Source organism: Pseudorasbora parva, chromosome 9 (assembly GCF_024679245.1).
Source record: "Pseudorasbora parva isolate DD20220531a chromosome 9, ASM2467924v1, whole genome shotgun sequence".
In the NCBI taxonomy this organism is placed as follows: Eukaryota; Metazoa; Chordata; class Actinopteri; order Cypriniformes; family Gobionidae; genus Pseudorasbora; species Pseudorasbora parva.
The window spans coordinates 10,367,949-10,380,791 of NC_090180.1; the positions used below are offsets into that span (position 1 = coordinate 10,367,949).

At 38.5% G+C, this 12,843-nt stretch overlaps 1 protein-coding gene across 1 annotated transcript in view; it reads left to right on the forward strand.

The window, feature by feature from the left end:
* Nucleotides 1–11,475, forward strand: part of vipr1a (vasoactive intestinal peptide receptor 1a) — a 36,900-nt gene extending 25,425 nt beyond the window's left edge. Inside the window, exons 7-13 of the mRNA XM_067453837.1 lie at nt 6,602–6,755; nt 7,190–7,250; nt 7,655–7,721; nt 7,822–7,913; nt 8,001–8,130; nt 9,913–9,954; nt 10,143–11,475. Of these exons, the coding sequence (XP_067309938.1) occupies nt 6,602–6,755; nt 7,190–7,250; nt 7,655–7,721; nt 7,822–7,913; nt 8,001–8,130; nt 9,913–9,954; nt 10,143–10,334 (738 nt within the window). The 3' untranslated portion in view covers nt 10,335–11,475. The remainder of the gene's footprint in view (nt 1–6,601; nt 6,756–7,189; nt 7,251–7,654; nt 7,722–7,821; nt 7,914–8,000; nt 8,131–9,912; nt 9,955–10,142) is intronic.
* Nucleotides 11,476–12,843: the final 1,368 nt, after the last annotated feature.

Consider the following 12,843-nt stretch of genomic DNA (forward strand, 5'->3'; position numbering starts at 1 on the left):
AACCAGTGTAACATCACGTGTCATAATAACCATGGAAACACCAAAGATGCTTTAATATACAGTCCCTGACAAAAGTCTTGTCGCTTATCTATTTTCTAGAAATACCTGATATTAACCTGACTTTTAATTAATTAATTGGTGTTAGAAATAGCTCATATGAAAAGCTAAAACCCTCCCAAATGATGTTTAATGCACTGAAATAAATAATTTTCACAGAAAAAATATTTATAATTTAATCAAGACAGAAAGGTCAAATTTTGGCAAGACGTTTTGGCAAAAAGTTTTGTCGCCCATATAGAAATTGAACAAATTTACTGCAAATACAAAAATATGTCAGCAAATGAAGTTGTGTTGCTGTGAGATCCAAATTTAATATCTTGTATGACTTCCATGAGCTTGAAGGACTGCATCCATGCGGTTTAGCAAGGATTCATACAATTTATTGATGAAGTCATCAGGAATAGCTAAGAAAGCAGTCTTGCATGCCTCCCAGAGTTCATCAATATTCTTTGGTTTCGTCTTCCATGCGTCCTCTTTCATCCCACCCCACATATGCGCAATGATGTTCATGTCTGGTGACTGGGCTGGCCAATCCTGGAGCATCTTGATCTTCTTCGCCTTGAGGAACTTTGATGTGGAGATGGAAGTATGCGATGGAGCACCGTCCTGCTGCAGAATTTGGCCTCTTTTATGGTTGGGAATATAAGAGGTAGCTAAGATTTCTTGGTATTTTAGACTATTGATGTTCCCTTACATCCTGCAGATCTCTCGCACACCCCCATACTGGATGTAACCCCAGACCATGAATTTTCCGCCACCAAACTTCACTGTTTTCTGGGTGAATCTCGGATCCATTCGGGCACCAGTAGGTCTCCTGCAATATTTGCGGCGACTGTGGTGTAATTAAACAGAAGATTCATCTGAAAAATCCACCTTCTACCACTTTTCCAGCATCCATCCTTTTAGCAGGCTGTGGGCCTTGGCAAATGCCACGCGTTTTTCAATTGTCTTTTGTTTAGTGCTGGCTTCTGGGCACTGATTCGACCATGGAGGCCATTTCGAGACAGAATCTGACAAACTGTTCTGGTTGACACAGGGACTTCAGGTGACCAGGTCTCGTGGAGCTCTGCTGCAGTGGAAAATGGGCTGGCCTTGGATTTTCAAGCCAACAAACGGTCCTCTCGAGCAGTTGTCTTCCGGGGTCTGCCTGACCTGGGCTTGTCAAAAACATCTCCAGTCTCTTCAAATCTTTTTTTTATCCTCTGTACTTGACGCTGAGACACATTGAAGGTGTCTGCCACATCAGCAGTGGCTCTGGTCTTCAGCCTCTTGATAATCAAAACTTTAGTCTCAGGGTGAATCTTAGGCATGTTTGCAGAGGTCTAGTTGCAGTTGATGTGAAGGTCTAGCGTACTGGGGTTCTTTTTATACACACTTGAGACCTAATTGATCCATTATTAGTCACAGGTGAAACTCATATGACAAGGTGACAACACTTATGTCTTCGCAAAAATTGACTCAATGGGCTTTACCAAGCTGTGAATATTAGAATACTTTTTGAAAGTTTAGTTTTTCACTGAATCACTATCAAAAAAAGCTGGTGGGATTAAAATGAGCCATTTCTTGTAAAAATATCTTGATTAGAAATATATTTCACCGGCACTTTAGGTCAATTTGTACACAAGCGACAAGACTTTTGTCAGGGACTGTATTATGTTTTATTAGACAGGTGAGCAACTGTTTGAATACATTTATAGACAGAAAACTAATAATAGTTATACATCTCAACGGTTAGTCTTACTGTTTGAATCTCTTGTTTTCTTGACTTAACATGAGTTAAATGTTTGTACCATGCCTCAGAGCCAGCCAGTGCCTTTTTGTACAGTTTCATACAGCCGACGAGCAAACGCAGTAACGTTAACATAACTTACAAAACAATGTATTCAAATGTATTTTTAGTTTGATTGTATTATAAAACAGCGATGCGTTACCCCTCATTTTGAATTTGTCAAATAAAGTAACCAGTATAAGTAGTAATTCAGCGCTTTCGGCTGTTTTTTTTAGAATAAAATAAAATAATGTGATTTTAAGTGATCAAACATAACTGTAACAAAGAAGGAGGGGGTTTAAAGGAACTGTATGTAAGAAATTTTTTTCAATTAATCATAAAATGGCCCTGATGTCACTAGACATTAAGAAATCATGTATTTCAAACACTTATATCACTGACAACAATAGCCTGGCCTGGATATTGTCATTTAAAAGTTTTTGTTGCAGCCCTCAACTGATGTTGATGTTGACATCTTGTGTTTGTCCTGAAGCTCCACCCTCCACCTATCTACCAATCACCAAATCAGTAATGTTTCTCAGCTCTGCTCTAGTTACCCCAGCTGCAGCTACAAACGCTCCTGCTGGATCCTGCAGCCTATTGGGCCTTTCACACCGAACGCGGAATGCGCTGCGCTTGCCGCGGGGTTCAGCGTAGCCCTTCAGATACAACGCGATATGCTCTTCGCTGGCCAGAGCAAAGTAGGCAGAGTTTTAAAACTTTTAGTTGGAGTTCTATTTCTATATTCGTTCAGGAGCAAATCTACCCCGTGCTAAGAAGCGAGCGAGGAAGAAGAGGCTGTGGGAGCATGAAACCCTTAGGTTTAGTGAACAGTTTGGGAATTTAGTCTTGCGAAAGAGCTCCGTTTCCACAGCGACCGTTTCCAGGTGTCCTTTTAGCTCAGTAGGGAGCTGTTTGCTGGGCACAGTACAAGCTGTCCATCCATTTTGCTTTCCGTGCTCGTTTCGATGTACCATTTCTATTGGCCGCACGGTTAATTGTCACAGAGCACAGCGGCAAAAGTATAAATATTTTGAACTTTGACCGCGGCATGCTTTCAAGCCCGTCAAGGGTACGCTCTGCTGCGCGTGCGCTTTAGTCGGCGCAGCAACAAACCATCCTTGTGCGGCGCAAACCATTAAAATAAATGGATTTCTTAGCGCAGCGGTGCCGTTGCTGCGTTCGGTGTGAAAGGCCCATATCTGGCAATCCCGAGTCAGGGGGGAGGGGGAGAGGGGATACAACGCTCTACAGTCATTTGAAAGTGATTGCAGTACCAGTCTTGGCCACAATCTTACATACACTTCCTTTAAATGTAAATTTCAATTGTAAAATAAAAAAAAACGAAAGAAGCGACCAACTGTATCATATAAGCATAATGAAAACAGCAGCGTAAACGTCCTGGGCTTTCGGCCCTGAGTTTCATCGGATGGCTTTCCATCCAATGTGGCGGTGAAGACAACAACTCCCATGATTCCACACTCATTCACGGTTTTATTGTTTTTGAATAAGCAATCTCTAGCAGTGAAACTTACACACTGCCTTTAATACTGATGTTATCCAAGGCAATATACAAATTGGTAACTGAGACACTAAATGGCGCTAGCCTGTTGTGGCAAATATACTGGGAAGACTTGAGGCCTGTTGCATGAAGCTAGCAGAACAAACTCTGAGTTTCAGAGTAGGTTTAGAGTTGACAAATCCAGATAAATCCAACCTGGTTTAGATTAAATTCAACCGTTTCTCAAAGCTCAGTATAAACTTTCTCTGTCAACTCAGGTTTAATCCAGAGTTAGTGATTAATTCTGAAGCGCGTGCACCTGTGTGACACGTCAGACTTTTGACAGAGTCAAACAGCCAATCCCGTCAAATCACGGCCACTCACATCAAGTGTGATACGTCAAACAGCCAATCACAGTGTCCGTTTGATTCACTTCTCTTCTGAAGATTGAGAGATCGTTTTAAAAATGATTAAATTAAATGTGTTTACAAGCCAGGAATAAACACTGCTGCTGCAGCAGAAGTTTGAGAAGGCAGCTGAAAGAATATCTGACTCTCAATGCATGATGTGAATCAAAGAAATATGCCTAATAATTATAGGTTCACAAAGAGCTCAAATGAATACACATTGTTTAAAATAATTATGAATGCATGTTTTATGCATTTATATTAATATTTGTCTACTTGTCAATTAATATAATTATATGAATATATTATATTAATTAAAAGTAATAATTTATAAACTAATTTATAAACTAACGCAAATTTGGAACAAGAGATACAGGGGGTGTGGCTTTATTGCGTCTTTACTTGCAGCTGATTGGTCCAGTTTGGGTTTGCGATCTCTAACCCAGAGTAAAACCTGCTCCAGAGCAGGTTAGTTACCATGGTGATGAACACTGATAAAAAACAATCCACCTTCTTGAGCCCAAAAAAACAGAGTTTGCTCAAACTAATCTTGAACTTGAAACTGGGTAGCAACTGAAACCAAGGGGGTAATCTAGCACTCGGAAAGTGTTCCACCCATAGGGACGGCCATTGCTAACCAAGCCATCACCTGCTGTTAGCATCCCATTGACTCCCTTTCATTTTTGAGTCACTTTGACAGTGAATAACTTTACATCTGAGGCGTTTAAAGACTCCATTTGTCCATTGTTTATTTCTAAAGAAACACGACAATGCATAAAAGGCTCCATTACCTTGTATCTTACACTGTCGCCCCGTAGAAGCTGTTTTTGTAAAAATAGGCTAACGATTGCGTCATAACCAACGCGACTCTGTCGCACAGTTGAGAAATTACCGTATAGACAGGAGGAGACGCTCAGATACAATCTTTTACTGTCTATGAGGCAGTCGGAGGGATGTGGAAACATAAAGTCTGATAAAGTCAAGGGAGAAGAATGGGGAGAAGCCGGTAGTGAGCCAAAAGCAATGGGAGAAAATACTTAAACAACGTGATTCAGATTTCACTTTCCACAACTACTAGAAGACCTACAACTGTCAGACAGGAGGCTCACGTCACATCTACGTCGTCAAGCTCAGTCTGAGCCTGCGCAATTCGCTCAGCCATCAGGAAGTGGGTGCCTATGATTGGCCTCATTTTCCGCCGTTGAAGTCAATGGGATAGCTCTGTCCATTTCTTTTACTGTCTATGACTGAAACCAGCTTTATGCAACAGGCCATTTTTTTTTCGTTATCTGGAATTGAATAGATGTGTTGTGGTTTGCTATTGCTGTGATCTCATGTGAGTGACAGGATGTCCCGCCCTCGCATAGAAAAAAAAACACACCAATGAGAAGAAAAAAGATGTAGTTGCAAGAGGGAGGGGAAGTTATTTAGATTTAAAGATTATGAGGGCACATGAATTAAAACTAACAATTTTGGCATGGATAATTTATTTATAATAAACAATACATTTCATTAAAAAAAATTATATTTTGATTTCATGATGACTTTAATTGTGTAATTATTAAAAATCTATTTCTCTATGGAGAAAATTAACAGGAATTGTACTTCTGGTCCAGGACCTGACAAACCTAACCTCTAAATTCTGCAGAATTATATTGATGCATTGTAAGACCTGTTAACAGGCAACTGTTTATTGTCACCTAACAAAACTGACTTCTGTTCATGTAACCTAAAACAGTATATGCCAGTTTGATGTAGTGACTTTAAATCATATTTATCACTTGAACATAAACACATAAATTACATTCTTTGGGTTACATAGGTGTAGTTGGTTGATTTCTACTTTATTTCTGCTTTCCTAGCTGAATGTAACTGCACCTGGTGAATTCAATAGATTTCCCCCCCTCATAAGGAACAAACAGCACAGACTTCACAATTGATACACTGTCAGTAGTAAATTGCTCTAATGTTTTGTCATGAGGTTTGCTCTTTAAATGCTGGTTGGTAAAGTGCTCTTTAATCTCATTTTGTGGCGAGGTGTAGCTGTGTTTGAGCAGTCCTTTAAGATCTTTGAAGAGTTTGTAAATTACCTTCCTCATCCGGATATGGCCGACGCTGTATTTACCCAGCATCATGGTTATGTCTGGCTTGTTTAGTGCCATTTTCATTGTCATAAATAGCATATGTTATGCTCGAATTAAAAAAAAATTATAAAGTAATAACATTTAGTTTCTAAAGAGTCTTTCTGGCTATTAGAAAGCGTACATGTGTGTAAAGGTTTAGTATTGTGTTCCGTAGTGTGTTTTCCTGTATAAACACTCTTCATGGGTCTGAGTGTTTAGAGCAGTCTGGATGCAGCTGTCCGCCAACAGAATATGTCACATCTGTCACAACAGGGTGCTCAAACACTCATGATGGCACGGTATCCCCTCTGTAAACACCTTTGCAAGGTCACAAAAACATGTTTGACATTTAAGCGGCCCGTAGAGGAATCAAGCTTATTTATTGTCATTTAATTAAAATGGATTTGCTATATAGATAGTTTATGACCGTGTGATTATTGCCATAATTATGAAACACTTCTAGGCGATAATTATATGTAGTAAATATCTGAACAGTTGGAGTATTATGAGTTTTAAACATTAACAGACCAGCATGCAGCAGTTCTTATACGTGTTTACACTCTTTTTAATGCCCCTCTTTAGAAGTATTGCACAATGTTTTCTAGTGCCTAGCACATGTAACACCAGCGCACAGGCATTCCCTTTGTTTAAGTACATGGTAAACATTGCAAGACCGCAGTTCCTGTTATAATATACACAAGTGCATCATAGTTCTAAACAAAATCCTCTCTGCATTTTACAGGTGGGCTGCAAGGCTGCGGTGGTTTTCTTCCAGTACGGCGTCATAGCCAGTTTCTTCTGGTTACTGGTGGAGGGTCTGTATCTGCACGCTCTCCTGGCCGTGTCCTTCTTCTCTGAGAGGAAGTACTTCTGGTGGTACATTCTCATTGGATGGGGTGTGTATGTGCATGTATCTCAGTGCCAATGACATTAAGATACATGGCCCCTCGATCTCGTAACTCTTCACGACAGGAGAGAAACGTCTGTCAAATATGAAGGAAATATTGATCACTAAAGTCAATAGGACCTTGGTCATGTACTCACTCGAGATTTAACTGTTAACCTTTCCATTGACGTCACTATATTATGTTGCAAAAAGTTTCACACCACATTTCTTTAAATTTAAGATTCTAAAATGCGATAAGCAGGCGCCGACCTGTGTTTTTTAGGGTCAATTGAGGTTTGAGGCTAATTGCAATCCCACGTGTTTTATTGAATTGTGTAGGCCAATTAAACAAGGAATCCCTGGAAATATGCCTCCATATAGCTATGCCTTAATATGTCAAAACTGTCTTCATATAGAGGAAAATAGTCGATATGTGTGTTACAGGTGTTCCGGGGGTCTTCATAACAATCTGGAGCATCACAAAAGCTTATTTACATGATATTGGGTGAGTAAATGGCGCTTGTTCGCAGAACAGTACTTTGCTACTTGCTGATATTTTTATATTTTATGGGAGCCATATAAAAACACATCTCCTTGTTGTAGCCACTGTTACGTTACCTAAGAGAGTAACAATAAACTGGAGCAATGGATGTTGCTGTTTTTTTTTTTAGTTTATGAGCTTAGTTGAATTTCTGTCTTCTACACACCTTTTGCCGATAGTTACAGTATAGCTGACACTGTAAATTTTACTCAAGGCTGTTCCTTGATAATAAATGACATGCCTTGATGGAGGTCAGTAGTCTATATTTGGAACAGAGCTCATGGGAGGGGACATTTGAAAAGAATTTACGTGGATATTTTCTTCTTCTTCGCCATGTTTGTAAAAATGTATTTATTTCCTTTTAACAGATGCTGGGATTTTATTGACGATAATCTGTGGTGGATTATAAAAACCCCTACGTTGATAACGATACTGGTGAGCTGCATAAAATTAATTATATATTAGTTATATAATTTGGCAAGTGCTGAATGAAATATTTCAAATAGGTCCTAATCTATTTATACTGTTTTTCTAGATGAACTTTATTCTCTTCATTTGTATCATACGGATACTTCGTCAGAAAATCAGTTGCCGGGATATTGGGAGAAATGAATCACACCAGTACTCGTGAGTTTTTGTTAGACATCTCAGTCTATCATGCACAATATAATTCACAAAAATATTCCAACGTATTCCATTTCTTTTGATTTACAGGAGACTTGCAAAATCAACTCTTCTTTTGATTCCCTTGTTTGGAATAAACTACATAATCTTTGCCTTTATGCCTCATCACATCCAGTCTTATGTGCGTCTGGTGTTTGATTTGATCCTGGGGTCCTTCCAGGTAGAAAGCAGGGGACTGAAACACGTTTTTACCCACAGCTATACTCTTCTCAATTGCTATAAGCAATTGCTTATCTAGTTTGGATTCCTTAAATGCCAATAGAATACTAAGACTGGCTACAACTAGACTCACCGTGGGATCTGCCAGCTTGCCTCAACCCCAGACATGCCCAGTGATATTTATTCCCTCCATGTTTGTTATGCAGCTAGTTGAAAAGGTCGAATGAGGAAATACAAAAATAACCATAAATACTTGAAACATTTACCAGCTTTCTTTTTCTTAAAGAGATAGTTCACCCAAAAATAAAAAATCAGTCATCATTTACTTACCCTCATGTTGTTCCAAACCTGTATGATTTTCTTGGTTCTGCTGAACCAAAAGGTGATATTTGAAAAAAAAAAAAAATGATAGAACAACCATTTACTACCACAATATTTTTTCCCTACGATAGTAGTGAATGGTTGCTCTATCTGCTTGGTTACAAACATTTTTCCAAATATCATCTTTTGTGTTCAGCAGAACAAAGAAACTAATACAGGTTTGGAACAACATGAGGGTAAGTAAATGATGACAGAATTTTCATTTTTGGGTGAACTATCCCTTCAAGTCAAATGAGTTGAACTTTAAATATAACCATTGCTTTTTGTGGACTAATGGTAATTTCCTTAATTTGATTTATAATTAAAATTAGACTAACATAAATATGTCTAAATATATATCATGCACAGACCTTTTAATGACATCCCATTCTTAATCTGTATGGTTTAATATGAAGTTGGCCCACCCTTTGCAGGTATAACAGATTCAACTCTTCTGGAAAGGCTTTCCACAAGGTTTAGAAGTGTTTATGGGAATTTTTTTGACCATTCTTCCCGAAACCCATTTGTGAGGTCAGGCACTGATGTTGGACGAGAAGGCCTTCACTCTAATTCATCCCAAAGGTGTTCTATCGGGCTGAGGTCAGGCACAGGCCAAACAAGTTCCTCCACACCAAACTCGCTCATCCATGTCTTACTAAACTACAGGGCCAAGCCCAAATCCTGAAATACAACAACCACCATAGCCCCCCCTCCATCAAACTTTTCACTTGGCACAATGCATTCAGGCAAGTACAGTTCTCCTGGCAACTGCCAAACCCAGACTCATCCATCGCATTGCCAGACAGAGAAGCGTGATTCGTTACTCTAGTCTAGAGAACACGTCTCCGCTGCTCGGCCATGGAAACACATTCCATGAAGCTTTCTGAAGGCCACAAAAAGTTTGGAGGTCTGTAGCTATTGACCCTGCAGAAAGTTGGTGACTTCTGCGCACTGTGCCCCTCAACATTTGTAGAAGCATCTGCATGCCTAGGTGCTTGATTGTATACAGCTGTGGCCAAGGAAGTGATTGGAATTCAATGATTTGGAGGAGTGTTCCAAAACTTTTGTCAATGTAGTGTGTGTGTGTGTGTGTGTGTGTGTGTGTGTGTGTGTGTGTGTGTGTGTGTGTGTGTGTGTGTGTGTGTGTGTGTGTGTGTGTGTGTGTGTGTGTGTGTGTGTGTGTGTGTGTGTGTGTGTGTGTGTGTGTGTATTTATATATATGTGTGTGTGTGTATGTATGTATGTTTGTGCTCTTCTCTTATTATAGAGAATATAATTCTCTTATTTTGGAAAACTTCAGGTAAATTGGTAAAGAAAAAAGTCTTCCAGTTTTTCAAAATGTGTTTGTTGCTTTATTGTAAGGATTTAGATTTGTTTTACATAAAACTGTAAAATATTTAACTGTGACTGACTTTTTTTTCAGGGATTTTGTGTCGCTGTCCTGTACTGTTTTCTAAATGGAGAGGTAATATTATCATAATTTCTTTTTTATTTATGTATTATTAAAGCAGAAAGAGAATTGCACATGCCAGTTACACTGCCAGTCAAATGTTTGAAAACACATTGTGTGAATTTGTTTCTTGTGAAATCTTATCTAAACTTAATTTCTTAAAAATAACTTTTTCCCCCTGACCTCATTCACACACTGTTTAGGTTCAGTCTGAGATTAAACGAAAGTGGAGGCGGTGGCACATGCAGAGATTTCTGGGAGCTGATACCAAGTACCACCAGCCCTCGATGGCAAGCAACGGCCTCAACTTCAGCTCTCAAATCACCATGATGACGAAATGCAGCCCCTCCACACGTCGCGCTTCCGCCTGCCAAGAGGATTTCTCCACCGTCTGAGTGTAGAGTGATTATCCGTTTATAATGAGACACAGAAACCAATAAATCTGTGCTTACATGCACCAAAAGGCTGTCACCCGGACCACCTCCAACATCTACAGGTAGCAGCTCCGCCGTCATTCCTGTAGAAACCGAGCATTTCACTGCTCAGCAGGAGCATGAGAGAAACCGTTCAGCTCAAGGCTTATGGTGATGGTGTGGCATGGGATGTATCTTCATAGCCATCATTTCAAACACTTTGATCAGGAGAGAAATATGAGAGTAAAATGGACTCTTTGAGGTTTGATTGTGTTTCATTAAACAACTGACTCTGAACAGCAAGGGACCGTGACTTTAGTACAAGAATGCGATCACTGATGGAAGAAGACCACGATATCCCGTGGCTGATGAAGCATCTGATTCGTGCTCCCTATTCATTGCTCCATTTTTGTGCACAACATTAGTCTTCTAGTTGGTATCTCTCTGTTGTGTTTTTCTGTTTCCCCTCCCTGCCCTCATTATGCTGCTCGAGATTTGTCAGACTCTTAATAACCTGTAAAGCTGAATGGTGACCTTTTAGGTCTCTCGTGACCGTGTTTTATTTTTATCTCCTTCCTTATTCCAGGGGGAAAAAGTCATGTGATTTAGACAGTCTGACAATCTGCTACAATCCTGTTTTTGCGTCCTACCCATTTGTGTCCTGTGCTTGCGTGTCTGTGTTCATGTGGACAAACACAAACGCCATAAAAGCAAGTTTACTTGTGCAGCTGAACTGCGTCATTCTATGTGTTTTATGATAGTGATTTATAGTTAAAATTGACATGGGTTGTGTAACTGTGCACTGTTGCATAAAGACAATTGTATGAGAGATTTTTTTTATGAGATTGTTCTTTATAAAGAGGATTTATTTGGTTCTTTAGTCCAAATTCTTTTTAGCTGTCAGAAGTATGCATATTGTTAATAGCCATAGTTGCTGACATGAAAATGTTCCTGCATGTTTGCATGCACACTTCCTGTCACTATAATGTCACTATAAGAGAAAATGTCACTATAAGGTGTTATTGCTGTTTTTTGAAAGTGTATTGTGGATGTTGTCATAGAAAGTATACAGATCAAGTAGATCTTAGTATGCCTGTCTTTTCTAATAAATTATTTATTTTCAGTTATTTTTTATATTATATTTAACAATCTTTAACATCACCATAAATCAATTTTAATTAGTTTTTATTTATTTTAATTTAATTGTATATTTTATTTTAATTTTACTTTAGTTTTTTTTTTTTTTTTTTTTTAACAAAGACAATGACTTTTTTTTGCAGAATATGGGAAGTTCTTCAAAAAACAAAAAGGACGAGGCCTTTTTTTCTTTGGAGGAAGAGCTTTTATTGTGTGGGTTGTAATACTTATTAATAGCTGCTGGTATTAGTTAAAAAAAATCTGGTATTGTTAAAAGGCATGGTTTGCTTCCCAAGGAATGAACAGATGTCATTTTTCAACAAGATAATGCTCCTGCCCAAATTACAAAGACAACCAATAAGTGGTTAGGCTCATATTTTGGCCTGGCAGAGTCCATATTTGAGCCCTATAGTGAATATTTAGTCTCGCATTAAACTCATACAAACTGGGGGACATATTGAAACTGCAAGTTTACTTATATGACTTTACTCAACATTTAACCCTCATTCTACCCTCCGGTTATTTTGAATTAAAAATATTTAATCTTAATATTGAGAGTTCAGCAGAGTGGTCATCACAAGATCCTAGGACTTTTGTCGCACTTGAACTCGCTTGAACTATACAAATGCACAAAAATGTTTTTGACTGGGTTCAAAGAGTTTTGTGGTTGAAATTTTAAAAAGTAACAAATCCTTCCCTTGCACAGGAAATAATAGAATGCGAGGAATGCTTCAAGTATCCAGAAAAACCTAAACATGCTCAAAATTCTAAATAATTTATGCTAAAACTACCAAAACATTTTTTATGATGTGGACGTTTCAGAATTCGCACTGATGAAACCGACTTTAGGACCCAGGGGAACGGCTCATTTACTCCATCTAGTGGCAGGAGTCATGAAATATGTTATTATCTCCTCTCCCCCCCCATAAGATGTGATCGCGCATGCGCATTGACTTGCGTAGTTATGACTTCGAGATGCACGTTACGGCCATGGTTACGGCGCTGGAAGGGAATAAAACTACAATTGTATTTATTTATATATTTATTGTAATTGCACTTGTTTGATTTTATAGTTGTTAGTGACCAACTGTAATGGTAAAATTATCAAATGTTTAAAATGTAAATTGTAAATGTAATAAATAAATGTAAATTATTTCGTTTCTTGGTTATGTCTCCAACAAATTAATAATATGCTCACACTTTCAGCCTGTTTAAAAGTAAGTTTTATTTGGGTTCAAGTTTATGCATTTAATCAACTTGAGGAATTGGTTATCTTGACTTTAGACTAATCATTTAATAATTATAAAAACCTTTGAAATGTCTACCGGGCAACAGCAGATGCATAAAAATAACA